This window comes from Macaca nemestrina, chromosome 1 (assembly GCF_043159975.1).
Source record: "Macaca nemestrina isolate mMacNem1 chromosome 1, mMacNem.hap1, whole genome shotgun sequence".
NCBI classification, from domain to species: domain Eukaryota; kingdom Metazoa; phylum Chordata; class Mammalia; order Primates; family Cercopithecidae; genus Macaca; species Macaca nemestrina.
Window position 1 is genome coordinate 215,706,504 of NC_092125.1, and position 22,020 is coordinate 215,728,523.

General features: G+C 49.2%; 1 protein-coding gene across 4 annotated transcripts in view; it reads right to left on the reverse strand.

Moving 5' to 3' along the window:
- The window catches only part of LOC105483134 (immunoglobin superfamily member 21), a 328,288-nt gene that overhangs the window by 36,484 nt on the left and 269,784 nt on the right, over positions 1–22,020 (reverse strand). For all 4 annotated transcript variants that reach the window (XM_071099451.1, XM_071099458.1, XM_071099450.1 and 1 more), the window contains one exon: positions 9,129–9,247. In XM_071099451.1, the coding sequence (XP_070955552.1) occupies positions 9,129–9,247 (119 nt within the window). The remainder of the gene's footprint in view (positions 1–9,128; positions 9,248–22,020) is intronic.

The window sequence follows — 22,020 nt, forward strand, 5'->3', positions numbered from 1 at the left end:
TCAGAAGTTTAAATGCAGAGTCATCGTTTGACTCAGCAGTTCAACTCCGAGGATACACACCCAAGAGAACTGAAACTATATGTTCACACAAACACTTGTACATGAATGTTTATAGCAGCGTTGTTCATAATAGCCAAAACGGGGAAACAACCCAGATTTCCATCCACTGATGAATGTGTAAACAAAACATGATCTATCCGTACAATGGAACATTATTCAGCATTGAAAAGGAATGAAGTACTGGTACCTGCTACAATATGGATGAACCTCGAAGACATTATGTAAAGCAAAAGAAACTAGCCACAAAAGACCACATATTGTATAATCTCAGCATATTAAATACCCAGAACCAGCAAATCTATAGAGACAGAAAGGGTGTTTGTGGCTGAGGAGAGGATGGACAATGTTGGGTGGTGTGTAACTGCTGATGTGTACAGGGTTTCTTTAGAGAACAATTAAAATGTTTTAAAATTAATTGTGGTGGTAGAGGCACAACTCTGTGAATATGCTAAAACCACTGTCTTGTACACTTTAAATGAGTGAATTGTATGTTATATGAATTGTATCTCATATAAAGTGGTATGAATAAAACCACTTTTTTAGAAAAAACAAAGGGCCGGGCGTGGTGGCTTATGCCTGTAATCCCAGACTTTGGGAGGCTGAGGCGGGAGGATCACTTGAGGTCAGGAGTTCAAAACCAGCCTGGCCAACATGGAGAAACCTTGTCTCGACTAAAACTAGAAAAATTAGCCAGGCATGGTGGTGTATATCTGTAATCCCAGCTACTTGGGAGGCTAAGGCAGGAGAATCTCTTGAGCCCGGAAGTCAGAGGCTGCAATGAGCTGAGATCGTGCCACTGCACTCCAGCCTGGGGGACAGAGCAAGACTCTGTTTCAAAACAAAACAATACAAAACAAAACAAAACAGAACAGACAAAACACAAGGAAAAACGCACCAGGCACACTTAATAAAAATCAGTAGAACATACTGAAAAAAGACAAACCAACCAGAAACATCATGTAAAGTTCATTAACATCTGTTCTTTGGGGTGGAAGCTGTGTTTCCTGGCTCCAGACTTGCAAAGCATATAGTGTGGTTTGGTGCCACTCTGGCCTCAGGTTCCAAAAGTCTACTTCATCTGCCAACCTCACTTGGAAGCTTCCATAAGAGAGACAGGGATCCCGAAGTAGAGCATTTTATTAATGTGTATCCACACTTTATGAGTCTGGGCTTCCCATTCATTGGTAAACTTCTAGAGGAGCAGAGAAGTTAACATGCAGGATGGCTATATACCCCTGCCCTGCCACGCGCTGGCTGGGTGATGTAGGGAAGTGACATCACCTCTCAGTTTCTTCACCTGCTAAAGAGAAAGTGATAGTACTCACCTTGCAGAGCTTCTGTGAGTGTTCAGTGAGTTAACACAACAAGAGTTTAGCACAGCACCTGCATATTAGTCAGTGTCCAACGAAGGGTGACCCACGGGGTTGGGAGCAGAGAGTATCAGCTTCAGATTCAGACAGGGAATCCTGGTGTGCTACATCCCGACTCAGTTACTGCTGTGGGTTGAATTATGTCCCTGAAGATGATGTGTTGAAGTTCTGACCCGCAGAACTTATTTGGAAATAATGTAACCTTATTTGGAAATAGGGTCCTTGCAACTGTGCTAAAGGTAAGATGAAGTCACACTGGATTAGGGTGAGTCCTAATTCAATGACTGATGTCCTTATAAGGAGAAAATCTGTTGAGGTGGGCACAGTGGCTCATTGCCTGTAGCACTTTAGGAAGCCAAGCTGGGTGGATTGCTCGAACTCAGGCATTTGAGGCCACCCTGGGCAACAGAGCAAGACTCTGTCTCACACAAAAAAAGAGAGAGAGAAGAAGGAGAATGAGGGGGAGGAGAAGAAGGAGGAGGAGGAAGAGGAGGAGGAGGAGGAGAAGAAGAAGAAGGAGGAGGAGGAAGAGGAGAGGAGAAAAAGAAGAAGAAGAACAAGAAGAAGAAGAAGAGGAGGAGGAGGAGGAGAAGGGAGGGGAGGGGGAGAGGGAGGAGGAGGAAAGAAGAAAGAAGGATTAGGAGAAGGAGAAGAAGCAGAAGCAGGAGCAGGAGCAGAAGCAGGAGCAGAAGCAGAAGCAGAAGCAACAGCAGAAACAAATCTTAACACAGGAACAGGAACACAGAGCCAGAGAAAGAAGGCCATATGATGAGAGAGGCAGAGATCAGCATCTATAAGCCAGGGAACTCCAAGGATCACCAGCAACACCAGAGGCAAGGGGAGGGACAAGGACGGATTTTTCCCTTGCATGGGGAGCATGGCCCTACTGACACCTTGATTTTAGGCTTCTGGGACTAGCACTGTGAGACAACACATTGCTGTGGTTTTAAGCTAAGCAGTTTTCAGTCATTTGCTATGGGCAGCCCCAAAAACTAGTTTTCTCCTCTGTACCACAAAGGTATTTCCCTTAGAGAATATGAGTCCATGAGTCCCTTAGAGAATGTGAAGCAAGGACCTTGTCTTGTTGTCAGTGTATCCACATCACCTAGAATTGTGCTTGGCACCTGGGGGATGCTCAGTAAGTCATTGAATCACTGGCATGAATGAATGAAGCCCCTATAGTTCACCTCTTTTGAATGTTACCTTCTCAGAGGTGCCACACTGACCTAGAACAGCCCCATCCCTGATGGGTTGTTCCTGACATTGTTTTACCACCCACTGACATCCTATTTGTCTCCCCATCTCTTCACTTGCTCATCTTCTGCCTCCCCTACTGCACTGTCTGTGAGGGCCAGTTTTTTTTGTTTGTTTGTTTGTTTGTTTTTTTGCCCTTCTTGTTCATTGCAAACTCCAGTGCACACAACAATGCCTGCAATGTACTAGGTGCTCAATAAATATATGTTAAATGAATGAACACACAAATGAACAAATGAAAATTAGAATGTCCATGCATGTGAGCATCCAAGTCACCTTATAACATATTTGAACAAAAAAGACGTTCTGATATCCTCTGTTACCAGAAAGGAAATTCAATACTAGACTGTCCATGTCAAAAGTAGACACTAATTGGGATTTGGACCCAGGTCTGCTGGAATCCAACTTCAGTGCTCCTTTCAAAGGGTCTGAGAAGTAGGGGAGGTGCTGGAGAGTAGTGGATGAGAGAACCAAAAATGGGGATGGGGACAGGAATGCAGGCAAGGACACAGACATTCTGTCTTCCTCCTAGACTCCTACTATCCCGAAAGGCAAACAGCCCCACCCATCCATCGGAATTCGTTGTTGTTGTTTGGTTTTATTGGTTTGGTTTGGTTTCATTTTTTGAGACAAGGTCTCACTGTTGCCCAGGCTAGAGCGCAGTGGCATGATCTCAGCTCACTACAGCCTTTACCTCCCAGGCTCAAGAAATCCTCCCACCTCAGCCTCCTGAGTAGCCAGGACTACAGGTACGTGCCACCACAGCCCAGCTAATTTTTTGTAGAAATGGGATTTCCCCATGTTGCCCAGGCTGGGCTAGAACTCCTGGGCTCAAGAGATCCACCCACCTCAGCCTCCCCAAGGTGCTGGGATTACAGATGTGAGCCGCCATGCTAGGACCATCGGAGTTTTTGAGCAACCTAGTTAGGGCTCAGTCTTAAAGAAGTCCCCACCCTCTGCACTCTGTCCCCACTCCAGTGCTTGTTTGAGGTTTGTGTGACTCATGGTCAAAGGGAGGGAAATTTCCTTTGGGAGTTAAGGCTGCTGTGTAAGTACCTCCTTTGGGCTCAGGCAGACCTGGTGGGATGCCCCACTCCTGCCCATCCTGCTCTGTCACTCACGTAGACGTGCCCCTTAAACTCTCGGAGCCTCTGCTCCATCATCCCTAAAATAGAGATGACCAGGGTCACATCCAAGGGCTTTTGCGAGGGATTAACTCTAGGTTGAAGCCTGAGCTCAATGCTGGCATGCAGAGGGTGGTTTTGCTTTTTAGCTTTGGGTTGAAAGGGCCCCACTTGGTGGCAGAGAAACCCTGCCCCTTGGCATTCCAGAGGAGCCAGAAGTGCAGAGTCTTTTAACTTTGGTGAGGATGGGGGTGGGGTGCCTGGCTCTCACAACATTTAATTGATTGTAACAGCGCACCCTCAACACGCTCCCTCCTCCTAACCTGCACCCCCAGAAGAACCTTCAAAATCCTTCCATGACTGTGTATAATGCGTTCCTGGGGCCCAGCACGCAACTTTCAAATTGGCTTACAATTTATCTGCAGCTCGGATAAAAACATTTTAATGACTGTGTGCAGCATATACCCTTGGTGTCACCCACGGGGCTCCCAAATGTCTTTCCCCACCACATAGTGGGATGTTATAGGCGTGAAATTACAGCTGCACTCACGTTTTCATCTGCACCCGGAGGCCTCTGGAAATGGCCGCGTTAGAATGTGCTGAATGTGGACGTGTGGATGGCAGACTGGGGTGCTGGGCTGTCTGGCGGAACTGCTCTGTGCTTTGAGGCAGGTGGGCCCTGGGCCGTCCCCAGCTCCTCAGCTCTCCTTCTCCCCACTGTCCTGAGAGCTTCCCATCGACCTCCAAATCAGGGAGAGGCTGTCTTGCCTCAATTTGGCTGTAGCGGCCCTTGGGGTCCCATGTGGCACAAAAGAGACCCCAGCGTTCGATGACCTCCGTTCGCTTAAAGGAAGGTTCTTTGTGTGTGAACACAATCCCACAGATGAACCAAAGCAATGAGTTGGTTTTAAGTTTTGAAACCTGCCCTGAAACATATTTGAAGGAGACGTTCACAGAGATTGGTCTAATTGTGCCTGGTTTGTATCTGACCCAACTACTATTTGTCGTAAGAGATACTATTTCTTGATCATCCAGAATGTGCCAAGCCTCAGGCCCAGAACATTCTGTTCTATAGATTATCTCATTTAACCCTCCAACCTCGGCCAAGTCCCATGCCCCTCTGAGCCAGGTCTGTGCAATGGGCTCGCTGTGGTGCCTGCCTCCAAGGCCCACGTGGTCGATGGGTTACAGGAGATGTTGTATGAGAAACACTCAGCCATGCCCCCTCCCCCAGTCCTCCTCTCACCATTCAGGACCTTGGTGAGCTACAGAAGCCACGCTGCTCTGGCACAAAGATCACCCCCACCCTACAAGGCCTGGAGCAAATACCTTCTCTTCCCTGGGCCTCAGTCTCCTCATCTGTGAGTTAGGGATGATAGTAAACCCCATGCTCCGATCTGCAGTGAGGATTGGGTGATGTCCTCAATGTGAAAGCCCCTCTGAAAGTGCTCAAATCGGGCAAGTGTGAGGCATTGCTGTCATCATGACAGTTGGGAAATATCCTGACTCCTTCCATAGGTGAGTGGTGCCAGGACACGCAGACCTTTGGGGAAGAAGCCCAGAGAAGGTGAGTAAGCAGAGACCCCTGTCCCTGCCGCTCCCAGAGACACTCCCTGGCTTCCAGGCCACCGCGGTGCATGAAGCTGTGTTCCCAGAACAGTCATTCCTCAGACTAGTGCAGGGCTTTTCGGAGCTGTGAATGGGGGGCTTCTCTCTGCTGGGGCCAAAACCAGGGGCAAGAGGCAGGCAGCTACAGCTGTGCCCAGGAATGGGCAAACCAGAGACAGTGATAATAAAAACAACAGAGTCCAAGTAACTGAGCTCTTCAATGATATTCTTGATGGGCTAGGTGTTCTGCAAACTTCATCTACTTTAAGCCTCGCAGCCACCCTAGGAGGGAAGCATCCCCATTCCTATTTTACAGATGGGGAAATTGAGGCCCACAGAGGAAAATGGGCCTGAGTTCACAGAGCACAACTGAGATTGGGACCTAAACCAATATGTCCTTAACTTGTATGCTAAGAAATCGGGGCTGGGGGGGATCCTCCTGTGTTTGGGGTGAGGTGAGAAGTGGGAGGAGGGAGGAAAAATACATTTGCATATGGGTAAGAGTATAGGCATAGTTGTAGATATGTATAATATCGAATAACCATCAATATATAGATACACACAGAACTAGTATTTTGGGAAATACTTAGAGATTTAGATCAGTGGTCCTCAAAGTATAGCCCCTGGACTAACAGCAGCAGCATCCCCTGGGAACTTGTGAGAAATGCATATTCTTAGGCCCCACCCCAGCCCAGCTGAGTCAGAAGCTGTGGCGGTGGGAACCAGCCATCTGTATTTAACAAGCTCTCCAGCCAGTTCTGCTGCATGCTCAAGTTTGAGAAGTGCTGGTTTAGGTCATGAGACTTGGACTTAGAAAGCTGTTAGAACCCAACAAGTCACTTCTCTCCGCTAAGCCTCGGTCTCCTCATAGAATGGGGATCATAAAGTCCTTCAGTTCACAGGGCTGTCATGAGGATACTAAAAGGTAACACACGTGAAGCCAGAGGCTCACACGTTGTCAGGCACATGCACGTGTCCAGGGAGGGACGGGAGACGTGTCAGCTACCATATCAGTTCCCATGAGCATAGCGAGCCAAGGTGGATCTGCTCCACTGGGGCACAGCTGGGCTGGGAAGACCAACGGCAAGCACAGTGAACTCTGAGCAGTGGCCAGCAGAGGATGGGCTGTGATGGGCGGGTGCAATGCCAGGGAAAATCCTGCCAGGAAAGCCCTGAATTTCCAGGGGTCACCCTTACCCTGCATCTGAAAGTGCCAGGGTGGAAGGTAGGGGTTGCATCACTAGCTTTGCCCCTGCCCGGCCCCTCCTGGAAGACTCAGCTGCCTGCAGAGTCCATGGAGCCCCATCAGACCGCTCGGTAAGTGGAACTACAGCGGCTGCTCCCTCCTTCCCAACGCTCTGGTCTCTGGTGACTGCTGCCTCCCACAGGGAGTGTTCCTGATTCCCAGGCAGTGACACAGAAGGAGAGGAAAAGTCTCAGGCACTGAGCCTGCCAGGAGCACACTCCCTTGCTTAGCAGAGACCATCAGGCCAGTTGTGCAACCTGAGTCAGTACCACAAGATCGCTCTGTGCCTCAGTTTCCTCACCTAGTGGATGGAATAAGAGACTCACAAGTGTCAGAGCTGGGAGGGAGTGTAGGATTATCTGTCAACCCTCTGATGATACATGATATGCTTTGGCTGTGTCCCAACTCAAATCTCATCTTGTATTGTAGCTCCCACCACTCCCCTGTGTTGTAGGAGGGACCCAGTGGGAGATAACTGAATCATAGGGGTCGGTCTTTCCTGTGCTATTTCTCATGATAGTGAATAAGTCTCACAAGATCTCATGGTTACATAAATTTCCCTGCACAAGCTCTCTTCTCTTGTCTGCTGCCGTGTGAGACGTGCCTTTCACCTTCCACCATGATTGTGAGACCTCCCCAGCCATGTGGAACTGTGAGTTCATTAAACCTCTTTCTTTTGCAAATTGCCCAGTCTTGGATATGTCTTTATCAGCAACGTGAAAATGGACTAATACAGTACAGATGGGAGAAAGCAAGGCCACAGAGGGAGAATAACCTGCTCAGAGTTCTTTGGTGAAGTAATGGGAAGTGTGGGCCTCATGGAGGGATGGATTTTGAGGACTCTGGCCTTGCTTGAAGGCACCTTAGAGTGAGGCCTTAGCACAGCATCTTCACTGCCTCCAGCAGTGTGACAGAGCTGGCCCTGGAGTCAAGACGCCTGAGTCCCAGTGCAACACTGAGCTGCCTGATATCATAGGAGGATTTTGTGAACTTGGCTGTGTGACTTTAGGCAAGTTGCTTGCTTACTCTGTGATCCATTTCTGCATCTGCAAAATGGAGTTAATGTGAGCATGTACCCTCGGGTTGGTTGTGAGGACTAAATGATGTAATACATGTAAAGCCCTCAGCCCAATAGCTGCAGAGGGGCCTTCCCTGAGTCCCCTCCCTATGCTAGCAGCCACCCACCTGCAGTCACTCTTTATCCCTTTACTCTGCTTTATTTTCTTCCAGCATGTTGCACGCTCTTTTCAATTCATCTATGAGTGTGTTTTATGCTTGTCTCCTGCAAAATCTCTATAGATAAGTATTTGTCCTATAAAAAGTTTGGGTCCATTCCCTGCTATCTCATAGGTAGGTGCTGGATACATTGTGATGCATAAATGGTTGATTAAGTACATGTCTCCCATCAGACTGGGAGTTCCTTGGTGGTGCAAACTGAGTTATGTCCCTCCTAGGTTCCCTGGTGTGGCCAACCCAGAGCCAGGCACCCAAACGCTGCTAGTTCCTCTATCAGAGAAGCTGACTGGTGCATGAGTAACTGCGAGAGAGGGGCTTTTCCTGGCAACGCCACCTCCTGCATTGTGGCTCCATTGGGAAGCCAGAACCACCACTGGCACACTGCAGGAATCAATGTCCCTCTGGAGGTCTGGCCTTTGGGGGTTTTCAATTTCCCCAGAAGCAGCGGCTTTCAGCGGGGCCTTTATGCTTTCATTGATTGCCTGTGTACCACAGCTTTGTTTCCCTGATAAATATTATTTGATAAGAAAACTGGAGAACACAGAGTCTAGAGTCAAGGCCAAGTCCCCAGCATCCTTGCAATAGAGCCAGAATCCAAAGGTGTGTATCTGACAAGAACATTAGAGCCGGTGGGGGCTTCTGAGAATGCGCAGAGCAGCATTCTTGCTTTACACATGGGGAAACTGAGTCTGGGACTGGGATAGACTTACCCAAGGACCCAGCCAGCTGGAGATAGACACCAGTATTGTTACCTCCATTTTACAGGTGCATAAATGGAGACAAGAGGAGACGGTGAGAACCCTGGAGCTCTGAATCCCAGCCCTGAGCGCTTCCTAATTCGTCTCCAGATCCTATGCCATCTCCATTAAGGCCTCAGGAAGTGCAGGGGGATCTTTTGACTGAGGGGCAGAATGGTTCCCTCTGCAGCAGCTGTGCATCTTGGCTGAGGTGCTGTCCTTCACTCCCTGGGGAGGGTCCTGTTGGGGTACCTGTGCTGCAAGAAGGGGACCTCCTGAGGGGAGGCCCATGGGGGGCAAGACCTCACGGGTCACACCTTGGCTCAGCCTGCTCTGGTTGACCCTCCACGACAAGGGCAGGAGAGGGAAGACACCAGCACAACGGAACTTCTGGTAGATGGCCCCCAGGATGGCTGCTGTGTGCACGCACACACACACTCAAAGACACTCATCCTCCTCACTGAGACGCTGGGTCCAGTGGCCTTGCACTCACCCATGACGTTGAGGAAGATGTTGCCCGATGCCAGGACCACCTTCTCCCTGGTGGCGCGGTCATAGATGCCCACATGGCACTCATAGGGACCGTTGTCTGAGATCCGGACCTCGGGCAGCCTAGGGGAGGCAGAAGACAGGGTGAGGGCCCATCATTGCAGGGCAGGGTAAGGCAGCGCTCAAGGAAACTCATCCTGATGCCCACTGGTGCAGCCTCCACTAACAAACACATGCCTGTGTGCTGGGCTGGGAGGAGGGGAGCATTTATGGAACACCGACTGTATGCAGGCCCTGTACTCAGCCTTTCAGACAGTGAAGGTGTGGACTGTGTTCAGCCAAAGTCCAATCTGTGCTCAGTGGGTCCTGGAGCAGTTGTTTAGCCTGTCGGCTTCCATGGGCCTGGGATGCTGCCCACTTCCAGGGAGCCGTGAGGATGGCATAGGTGAATAGATGTGGGCATTTAGTGTATCACTGCATGAGTATGGGCTCAAAACTGTCACTGGAGGCATCAGCTCCCTCTTTCCTCATGAAGGCCTCCACACAGGGTCCATATTTCCATTTCATAAGCAAGGAAACTGAGGCTCGGGACGGAAGTCAATTGCCCCCAACCCTGTATACAGATAAGAACCAGTATGGAAATCTGAATTTCTCTCTCCACACTGCCATGCTGCCACTTCATGCCCAGTCCTGAGATCATGGAAGAGAAAGACAATAAAATTCAGGTCCACAAGGAGCCCCCATCCCAGCGGATAAGGAGGTAGGGAAGCTGATCTGGGTTCCACACTCACATGGAAAAGCATGAGCTTATCTGAGCTCAGATTGGGGAGCAGCCAATCCCACCCCTGAGGTGATGGGAGGGTGTCTCAGAGGAGGTGATCCCTGAGGATGGGAGAGACCACCTAAACCTGCTTTCAGACTTTTCTCCTAGAAGTCCAGAGGGTAGACATTCTAGGCTTTGCTGCCCTTTCCATTATCTGTTGCAATTACTCAACTCTGTCCTTGCAGCACAAAAGCAGCTACAGACGGTGCGTAAACAAATTGGTGCAACTGTGCTCCAATAAAACTTTACTTATGATCATTTTAATTTGGATTTCATATAATTTTCATTTGCCATACAATATCCTTCTTCTTTTTTTTTCTGCAACCATTTCAAAGTATGAAAAGCATTCTCAGTTCACAAGTTGTGAAAAAATAGGCAATGGGCTAGATTTGGCCCGCAGGCTGTAGTTGGACGGCTCCTGTTCTAGATCTTTCTATAGCATCTACAGGGTCAGACCATGTGAAAATGAGTTGGTATGTTCTCTCTCCCCATGGAAAACGCCAGCATGGAGGCTCTTTCCTCCCTTCTATATTGAAAAGAGCCTTGACATGGAGTCAAAGAGAACCAGGTTCCAATTCTGCTCCTACTGTTTGTAAATCATGGGACCTTGGATAAGTCAGTCCATCTCCCCTCTCCATTTTCTTTCCTAAACAGTGGAGGTGCTACTTCCTGTGACTGCAGTGAAGATTAAATGCAATGATGTCACTGCAGGACTTCTGTAAGCAGGAACGTTGCACCCAAATGGACAGAGGGACCATTCCGTATTGTTCCTCAGTCCTTCGAAGCTCTGTGAGGAGGGGGAATTCCTGGCAAGTGGAATCTGGACACTTGGATGGGAAGGAGCCTTGGCCTGAAGTTGCAGAGGCTATGTCATTGCTGCATTGGGGAAATATGTCTGTCTTCATGCGAGTTCCAGCCTATTCTGGCTACAACTTAGCGGGACTGGGGTATCTGTTTAAGTCTTAAAAGTTCCCAAGTCATAGCAGGAAACCACGGGAAGGGATCCATACCCACGGCCCTACCCCACTAACCTGCCTGACAAGGACCCCACTGTGGACAGGAAAGAGCAGTAGTTGGTTAGCGCTCAGGCTCTTGGGCGTGTGACCCTGCTCTGCCACCCCTGAGAAGGGAGGTTCTTTCAATCCAGTTCTTCATCCTCCCTTCTGCCTCCTGGACACACTTCCCATTTTGCTCTTCCACCTGTTTCTGCAGAGCAACGTAACCTCAGCCTCACTCTTTTCTTCTGTCCTTTTAGCTACCTGCTTCATCTTTGTCTTCTGGCTCCTTTTCCCCTGTGACTCACTGTCCCCCAACACCTGGGCTGCCAGCCTCTTTTTCCATCACTGTCGTCTTACTGAGCTGAGCCAGCCCATCCCTCCCACTACCCAGCACACATTAGCATAAACAAACACCTTCATTTACATAGAACACACAGAGGTTGACATCTGGTCTACCGACTGTCAAGGAAGGACTTAAAGAATGGGGACTTTGTTGAGAAGACGCTGTCTCCCTCCACTCCCTGATCTCAGAAGAAAGAGCACAGTGACATGGGAACAGCAGGGGACCAGTCTCCCCTCCGGGAATGATTTTCTTTGTTTGTAACTCAGCTAGACTGAAAAAATAGCCTCTTTACCGGGCACCATTACTGAGTGACAGTCACCTGGAGTGACATACTTTAGATAAAAAAAAAAAGGGGGGGGGACTCAGAGAAAGATGGCATGACTTACCCAAGGCCCCATGGCTTACAAACAGTAGGAGCAGAATTTGCACTTGGTGACACTCATAGCTGTTGGTTATAGAGACAACCTGCTTAAATGACTTTTGTAGGTGACAGAAGTGCAGGTGGCAGGTTCAGGTGACAGCTCTGCAAAGAAACAGGCTCGGGAGACATGTGTAGCTGGCAGCTCCCCAGATGAGGTAATAAGATAATAATAACATGGTTGACACCCAGGCAGATACGTGCAAGTAACCGCCACCTAGGTGATGGCTGCAGAAGATGTGTTTATAGTGTCATGTTTAGGCAACTGCCACCCTGATGACATGCTCAGGTGATAGTAACGTAAGCAATATGCTTGGGTGACACATGTAGGTGACACCTCACAGGTGGTATAGAAGACAGCTCAGGGTACACCTGGATTGCTGCTTTATGAAAAAGGCAGCTTCTCACTGAGGACTATGTGTACAGCACCAGATGCTCCTTCTCCCATCGACTGAAGGAGCAAGCCCAGGTTCCCTAGTTCCTCCAATGTCCAGACCTGTCCTCCACCATTAGCCCAAGGCACATTCTTGGGCACCCTCCTTGACATCTCCCATTTCCACACCCTCCAAATACAGACAGTGACCAAGTCCTGGGTGTTCTACTGTTAATAGGTCCTGAACCATTCACTTCCCTCCATCTCCACAGTCAGCATCTCTTCTCACCTGGAATATGGAGGCAGAGGGTTTACTGGGCTTTCTGTCCCTGGTAATCTCCCTCCTGATCCATTCTCCAGATAGAATCCAGATCTTTTCCAATGCAAATGAGATGAATGGTACTCCTCTACCTAAGTCCCATCAAAGGCTCTCTCTGCTTTTATGACAAAGACATTATACGAAAAAGATACTTGCACACGCATGCTTATAGCAGCACAATTTGCAATTGCAAAAATATGGAACCAGCTCAAATCCCCATTAATCAATGAGTGGATAAAAAACTGTGGTATATATCTATACTATGGAATACTATTCAGCCATAAAAAGGAACAAAATCATGGCATTCACAGCAACCTGGATGGAATTAGAGACCCCTATTCTAAGGGAAGTACCACAAGAATGGAAAACCAAACATTGTATGTTCTCACTCATAAATGGGAGCTAAGCTAGGAGGATGCAAAGGCCTAAGAATGATACAATAAACTTTGGGGATTTGGGGGAAAAGGTGGAAGGTGGGTGAGGGATACGAGACTACAAATTGGGTAAAGGGCGTACTGCTCGGGTGATGAGTGCACCCAGATCTCACAAACCACCAGTAAAGAACTTACTCATGTAAACAAACACCACTTGTTCCCCCAAAACCTATGGAAATAAAATAAAATAAAATGGAGAATATAAAAAATCTTCTAAATAGAAATAAAACTGTATATTTAAAAATACGAGACAGCAATATCAATTCAATAAAAACATTTTAAAAGGTAGTAACATTTGCCAAAACCTATCAAATGCACAACACCAAAAGTGAACCCTAACGTGAGCTATGGATTTGGGGTGATAATGGCATATCCATGTAGGTTTGTTGATGGTAACAAATGTGCCACTGAAATGGAGGAAGTCAGTGGTGGCAGAGGTTGTCCATGTGTGGGACAGGGGCAGGTGGGAACTTTCTGTACTTTCTGCTCAGTTTTGCTGTGAACATAAAGCTGCTCTAAAAAATAAAGCTATCAATAAAAATGGCAAAAAGAGAGATAAGAATCGTCATCTTTGCCAATAGGGCCCAGCACACTTTGTTCCTTCTACATCTCCAACCATGCCTCCCACCTTCCCTTATCCACACCCCTGCCCCTTCCTCCAGCCATGTCTCACACTTTCCCTTCTCCCACACCCCTGCTCCTTTCTCCAGCTACAGTGGTATTCTTTCCATTCCTCCCATGAGCCAAATTATTTTCTAAAAAGATAAAATTTGTATTTTGGATAAGTTTAGAATTACAGAAGATTTGCAAAGATAACAGAGATCGCTGTATACCCCTCATCTGGTTTCCCCTGTTACCACCTGACATGGCCAGGATCCCTCCCCCAACCCCCAACCTCCAACCAAGGCAGATTCTAGTTCTCATTGGCAGATCCAACAGCTGCCAGGTCACAGCTTTGATTTGGACCAATCCACCTCTTCTCAGCACCTCATCTAAAATTTTGCCTTTTCTGTTGTCTTTCTAAAGTGGATTAAGTGGCCCAGAGACTCCCTTTCCCCAGAATTGAGTGGCATTGATCTGCATGATGAATAGCAGGCTTTCCACAGATAGCAGGGACCCGAGGGGGGTGAGGGTGAGGAGGCCTGCCCTCATCAGCAATGGGCTGCAATCAATAAACTATTAATAACTGCAAAGGTTTCTGGAGAGATCAGTGTAATGCAGTTTAGTAGCTGGAGTTTACCAACACTGATGGCGTCTCTGAAGGGTGAGTAATTGTGTTTTTGAAAAGTCAGGCACAGAGAGAGAGCCGATGCTGCATGCCCCCTGGCCTGCATGCCTTCACTAGGTAAGGCCGTGCAAGGGCTGGGCACTGCAGCTTCTGCTGAATCTGGGGCCAGGGCTGTAGGCCATCCACATTCAACAGAAGTATGCCATGCCCTAAGCTAAGGCTTGGATTGGGAATGGGTACGGGGATGCTGGAGATTTTGGTCCCTGCCTCCATGCTTTTGCCTATAATGTTAAGCTCTATAGGATCTACATTCAGATGCCACCTCCACCAGGCAGGCTACCTTGACTGCCCAGCCCTCCGAAGACATAATTCATCTCCACCACTCCAGGGCTGCATCTGTCTCTGGGAGCACACACCTGTCCATGTCATGCTGTAGTATAACTTGTTTGTTTTCCCTCCCAAGCAAGGAGGGAAGGTCACTTGGTAGGTGCTCAAGGAGTATCGCCTATATGAATGACGTCAGTGGAAACAGGCTGCACCAGGAGTCAAGAGCCCTGGGCTCTAGTCTTGGTTCTGCACCTGACTAGCATGTGATGTTGGATGAGGTCCTTTGGTTTCTTTGAGCTTCGGTTTCTCCATCTGATACATGGGTGCTATGACACCTGCCTTGTGGGATTACAGCCACTGGGGAGGTGCCAATATGTGTAAAGAGTTACGGTAGGAGGCACTGCACTGAGCATTTTTACCCTCTCTAACTGAATTTTTGCTACATAGAGTGAGTAGGTGGCATGATTTGAATTCAAGCCAGATGGAGGCTGGAGCCCATGAGTGCTCTCCCCCACTGCCTCCAGATCTTCCTTTATCAGCAAATTGATTTGAGCTTACTGGTCTCCGAATTTGCCTCCATCGCTCTTGAGTGTTTTTCTATTCTGAGGCTTGCCACCTCTCTAGGTAATGAGAGCCATATGTTTCCTCCCTGCTGGGAGAAACAGGATGGCCTTTTATTTTCCTAAATTTCCTGCTCCAAGCTTCTGGCGGGGCCCTTAATGCTGATGACTGAGGTTTGCTGAGCAAGTCCTGTGCACATTCTCCACGCCCTACACGAGTTTACAGCCTCTGCTTAGCCTTCTTTTCCTGGCTTCGTCTTTCCACTGGGAAGAGTCCTAGATTTTCATAGAACGAAGACACTGGAGGGGAGGGTGGAGCTGTGAGGACACAGGAAATGAGTTTGATTTGCTTTTCCTGTGCTATTGAAGAACCAAGTGATCCAATATTTGACTTTTGCTGAGAACTGAAGCCTGAATGAATGAACACATACCAGTGCACTTACAACAGGGCCTGGCATGCTGGGGGTGCTTGTCATATTCTTCTCCTTACACTGTGAATTGATGAAAATTTTAAAACAAATTGTCAAGCACCCACCATGTACTACGCACTGCTTGTGGTGTTGAGTATATACCGGGGAACAAGACAGACAAAACGATACAGGCGGTCCCCGACTCACAATGGTTCAACTTATGATTTTTCGACTTTACGACAGCGTGAAAGCCATACGCACTCAGTAGAAACCAGCCGTACGACCGTTCCACTGTTCAATTTCAGTATGGTATTTAAAACGTTCCATGAGATACTCAAGTCTTCATTATAAAATGGGCTTTGTGTTGGATTACTTTGCCCAAGTGTAGGCCAATGAAAGTGTTTTCAGCACATTTAAGCTAGGTGAGGCACTAAGCCATGATGTTCTGTAGATCAGGTGTTTTAAGTGCATTTTTGACCTAAGATATTTTGAACTTATGATGGACTTATTGGGACGTAATCCCATCGTAAGTCCAGGAACGTCTGTACTTTTAAATGACAACACTGTAAAGATGCCTTTTCTCTGGAATCTGCCTCCTGTCTACATCTGTCTCCTTCTTAAAGGGAGGAGGCTGGATGTTAATTAACCTGTCCCAGGATCAAGGTCATTAAAACAAACATCAATCTCATCCTGTCGAGTCTCAGGGGTTTTGCCATGTGTTAGGTGAGTTTACCCTGATGCTAAAGGTCTCCTGGGATCCTTGCCTTTGTTTGTTTCAATTTTATTAATTGCTTTATTGAGGTGTAATTGACAAACCATAAATTGTACCTACTCAACATTTCCACAGTTGATAAGTTTTGACATATTGAAACCATTGCTACAATCAAGATAATGAACATACTCATCTCTCCTAAAAGGCTCCTTGTGCCCTTTTATAATCTATGCCCCTCATCCTCAGGCAGCCATTGATCCTCTTTCTGTCACTATAAATCATGATTCCTAGGATTTTATATAAATGAATCACAAAGTGTGTATGATGTTTTGCTTGTTTTCTTCCACTCCTCGTCATTATTTTGAGATTCATTCATGTTGTTGCCTTTACCAATTGTTGCTTCCTTTTCCCTACTGGTCAGCATCGCATTTCATGACTACACACAATTTGCTTACCCATCCTTCTGTTGATGGACACCTAGATGGCTCTCTCTTCATTAAAACGGAGCCTCGAAGGCCTGGCAGCTACCTGGATCATCTTTGTTAGCCCAGGGAGAGGTTCTGTGTGTGCAAGTGAGGACGTAGCACGGTTGGTCCTACAACTTTATAAGACACTGCCCAACTGTATTCTAAAGTGACTGCATGGCGGCTTCTTGGTTTTTCTTGGTTTTTGCCCACACTGCTCAGTGCCTTCTTCTAGAAGCAGCTCACTCCATGTTGTCCCTCGTGCCCCTCTGCCAACCTATTCCTACTTTCTAAGTGTTGCTGTCAATTTGCAGTGAGCTTCAAATAACAAGTCCTGTTGGAACTGTGTGTGGAACATGGATAAAAAGGATTGGAGAAGAAGAATGGGGAGCTACAGGATTTCTCTATGAGAAAAGGGTGCATGACATTTGCCTGGGTGCCCCGATCCTCTTTTCTTTTAGTCTTCCTCCAAATTAGAGGATGTCGTGGCACAGGTGGCTCATCGATGTTTCCTTGCCTCCACCCCACTGTCTCTGCTTGGCCCAGAACCTCTCCATTTTTGTCTTCATTCTTGCCACCATCTCCCTGCCTGAGGCCCCCACCCTGCTGTCAGAGTGACCTTATGACGGTGAAGATCTGGCCTGTCCTTTCCAAACATAAAACCTTCCTGCAGCTTCCATCGACTGGAGGAGCAAGCCCAAATTCAGTCTGACTGCAAACTCAGATATGGCCCAGACCCAGAAAGGAGGAAGGGAGGGACAGATGGAGGGAGGAACGTGGTGTGTGGCTTTGCATCTCTTGCCAAAATTCAGCAACCGAAGAAGAAGACTCTTCAGGACCAAACTTTCTTAATCTACCCAATTTAAAAAGCATTTTGTAATTCAGACGTCTTCATTTATATACCCAGTATCTCATTCTGGGCTAACAGAAAAGATTCAGGTAGTGATGGGTCCTTTGAGGCTGTGCTTTAATGAAGAGATGAGAGAAGCTTTTCATTTGTATAACCATTGTTTGCATGGAAACCAAGCTTCTAAAGGACTGGGGACAGAGTCATTCCTGCAAGTAGGTTAAACACACCCCCTGCAATCTTATGAGCCAAGTGGCTGCCTGGGCTCTGCCCTCCCTCATTCCTGCTGGAAAGATCCCAAGTGTGAAGTAATGAAGTTTTACTGTTTCTGTGCCTGCCACGCATCCCTGATGGGCTGCTTCTTTCCTGAGACCTGGGCCTTGTTTCTCACTCCTTCCAACACCTGCTCACTCTCCAAGTTCAGGGTCATGCCCTGTGATACGGGGGCAACATTTGCAGAATGCTTGCTCCACCTGGATAGAGCCGTGAGGCAGAGCTAATAAAACTGGCCATAAAGTGGCCACTTTGGGTACTAGAGGGATGTTTGCTAATAAGACACATGGAAAGGGTTTGCTGCTCCCTGGAAATAAAAGGGGGGTGCGGGCGGGGAAGAGGTCTCTGCCCTTCCCCCCACCTCCTCACACCTGTGTAATCTGCACAACTGGCTGGGAGCTGTGGGTGGCTCAGGTCAGTTAGCTTGGCCCGGTGGCCCAGGTGTGCACCTGCTCAGCCAGCCCTGGCTGCTGCCTATCCCCGGCTGCCCTCACAGCGTCTTGCTTTTCCATCACAGTCCCTGGGTGAGGAAACATACCTCCCAGGACTGGGGAATAGATTGGCTACTGGGGGTAGCATTTGTGGTAGCTGGCAGACCTGGGAAGACAGATGGAGACAGGCAGGAAAGGGCCTCCCTAGACCTTGTGGTGGGGTGGGATCCCCTACAGGAGACCCCAGGGGGATGCTGGGATGTACAAAAATCCCCTGAGGATCTAGCTCCAATGCAGATTCCGGTGAGCCTACAGTTGGAGTCTCAGTGAATCAAAAATAGCTGGTGCACTTTTCACCAAGCAATGCTGGGGAGTTGCGGTCTAATTTTTCCCCCAGCCACATAGGAAAGAGGCATGGTAGAATTGTTCCGGGGCCCTGAGAATTTCTAACCAGCCCCCAGGTGCTGCTGCTGCTGGTCAGAGAAGCCCGCTCGAAGACTCAGGGCCTCAGTCCTTCTCCCTCCCCATCAGTCCATCCATCTGTTTACCCTTGCCCTGCCCCGCCACAGACACACTGGGTGTTCTCCTTCCATTGGCTTCACCAAACCCCAAATACCAGAGCCCAGTGGTTGGATGTTTTTGACAGAGTGCAGCTGCCTAATGAATATCGTTGAATGGAAATTACTTGAGGACAGGGGTTCTTTCAAACACCAGGGACTGCCAGAAAGCTGGCCATACACAGACATGGCCCCTGCACTAACCAAATGCTGAGCCTCGCTCTGCTCTCCCAACCCCTGCTCTGTACCTGCTTCCCATCCTCCAGCTTCTGAAAGAGATGACGACGCACTTCTCTGTCTTTCCCTGCCTGGTGGAGGTGGGTCTACACTCGAGCTCAGCCCAGAAAGTGGGACCTAGACTCCAGACCTAGCTCAAGAGCACATTGTCTCATCCTCCCTGGTGTGAACTTGACTAAGGACACCTTAACAATGGCATCAATATATTCCTGGGGACCTGCCTGTGAAGGCGAAGTTTCAACTCCAAGGATACCGATGACAGAACAACTCGAAATCCAGAAATGACCCCCTCCCCTCCTTTTGGCCAAGCCCTGGGTTTTCTCCTCCATCAGACCCTTTCCAGGGACACAGTAGGGACACACTTCCTCCGGGAGGTGTGGGGCCACTGGACAGCACCAAGCAGAGAAGCAGGGGGACACAGGAGACCTTCACTTGAGCTAAGGGACCTGTCTTGTGAGCACAGAATGTACGTGAAGCTCTGTTCCTTTAATAGCTCTCCCAGAAAAGCCTGGTCTTAACCAGGGTGACCAGCTGGTCCTGGGTTGTCCAGTCAAGAAAACTAAAGACAGTGATTTACGCAAGGCCAGGCAGCAATCAGCAACAGATCTGGGAAGGAGAGGCCAGTCCACCGGGGCCAAAGGTTCTGGGAAATGGGGGCTCATGACCGCCCCCTGCAGGCGGTTGGAGGCTTGGCGATCCGGCGATCTTGTTACAAAGCTGATGCATCCAGAGGCTCAGTGATCCGCAGCCGTGGCTGCTGTGAGCCAAAAGTCTGAATGAGTCAAGGCATCTCAATGAAACAGAAATACCTGGTGCTCTTTTCACCACACAACGCGGGAGAACTTGGGTCCAACTTCTCCCTCAGCCAAATAGGGAAAAGACGTGGCAGAATCATTCCATGGGGCTGGGAGCCCACTGCCTGGGGTCTCCGGCCTCCTTCCAGCCATTCCTCTGGCTGGGGAGCCAGTCAGGAGCCCGGCCATTCTCAATGTGGTGGGCTTCCCTGAGAACACTCAGCACAGATGGGAGGCCTCCCAGGTTGTATAACCTGGGAGTGGGGAGTGGGGGAGTGGGACCCGGAGGGAGAGGAAGGGATGGGGCAGCACTGGGCAGGGGGACTGGAGCCTCCGGAAAAGCCCCACTATCTAAGAGCTGAGTCCCTCGACACTGAGAATTTTATGACCTTCCTCCTTGTGTGTTTTCGCCCTTTCCAAGGCTGCCTGAACTATTTTTCTTCAGGGCCTTTAAAAAGCCATTGGTATGATTTTCCCCGCCCCCCCAACCTGAAAACTGTTTCTGTCATACAATTGCTCAGTGGGTACAAAATATCTGTGGCATCTGTTGGAATGCAGGGCTGGCTAGGAGGGGTACCAGAGAAAGGAGGCACAGAGGGGAGAATTTCCAGAACACTCCAGCCAATGCCCTTTCCACCCTGCCCCCAGCTCCCTCCCTAAGCCCTCCCCTCACCCTCTCCAGGGAGCCTGGGGCCCGCCTCAGGCTCCTTGGCCATTTCCTCCTGCTGACCATGAAGGGTGAGGACGAGGGGACAACTCTCGACTCACACTGGGCCACGTTTGAGCCACATCTTTCTCGGTTCTATCTGCACACTGCAAGGGGACCTTTGGGGCTGGACGGGTGGGGCTCACCACACTCCACTCTGCCTCCCAGGACTGTGTGACCTCAAGCAGGTCATCAGCCCTCAGCTTCAGCTCCTGCACCTCAAGTCCTTTGTCCTGAGGCCCTGGGTGGTGAAGCTGGGACAGGACGAGGTCACCATGGAAAGCTCCTTTACTCCTGACCAGAGGAGTGCCCCAGACTTGCCAGTCATGATTTACCAGTGGGCAAACTGGCAGGGACCTATTTCCAATGTGAGAAAGCGCCTCTGAGAAATCAGGTTTTATTTTCCAATGATGAATTCCCCAAGAAAAACCAGAGAGAGCTTAGCTTGGCATCCCAGATCACCCAAGCCCAGGAAGTCAGTGACGGGCCCTTGGGTGGTGACAGATTTGGGGTCGCTGGCCCTGACCGCTCTTTCCCGCCCTGGCTAGCCACTGCTGTTCACCTTGGGCCCTGAACCTGCTTCCCTGTTCCCAACCTCCATCTTTCGCTGGCTGACCCCTTCCCCTGACTTCCTGGCCCATTGCTTCCTGCTCCCCTTCACCCATTCCGACACCTCCCGCTCTTCTCCACCGGCTTCCTCTCCAGGTCTCTTTTCCAGACGCTGGCTGCTGCCATGGAAACCACTTCCTCCTCCAGGTCCTGATTGATCCACTTAGCCCCTCACCAGTCAGCCTGTTGGACTCAGGCTCCGGGTTCAGGGGTGGGCAGGGGCGGGAGGGCCCAGGGTTCTGACTGCTTTTCCCAGCTTCACGTGATGCCATCTCAGGACCGACAGGCAGGGGGCATGGAGCACGTGCTCTTCAGAAGAAGACTCCGTGTGGTGGGGAACCAGGAGCCAGGTGGTCGGTCAAAGGGAAATGAGACCAAAGAAGCTGGGCAGTGAGCTAACTCGGAAGGCTGGGCTCGTGGCTGAGCTCACCGCCTCCTTCCTCTCCCTCGTGATTGCTTTATTTAACAGGAATCTCTATCTCTGCCTCTGCCTCTCTACTTGGCGGTGGGTGAGAGCTGGCATCAGGAAGGCCCCAAGCCTGTTGGAACCAAGCCTGCCTCCAGCAGAAGAGGGAAGACGGGCGTGGATGGTGGCTGCCTCTGGGTTTCCCGGTTTTCCTCAACCTGTTGTTGCTATGATCTTTTTCCGTAAACACAGCTGTGCCCCTACTGTGTGCAAGGTCAGGGTCAGGTCCCTGACCTGATGCAGGTCTCGTTCATCTGTGAACCGGTGAGAGGTTCACTGAGCACCTCCTGTGTGCGAGACCCTGTGCGAGGCACTGAAAACTGATCTCATTCAACTCTCAGGGAAAGCCCTTTGCAATAAGAACAATAATAGCTGATGCCTCTCTAGACTTTCCCATGGGCCAGAACCGCCCAGCTTTAACATGCTGTAGTTGAGTGATCTGGGACAAGTTATTTAATGCCTCAGTTTCCCCATCTGTAAAACTCAATTTTACAACAATCCCATGAAGTAGGTGTTATTATTGTCACCCCGACCTCACAGATGAGGAAACTGAGTCACAGGGATGTT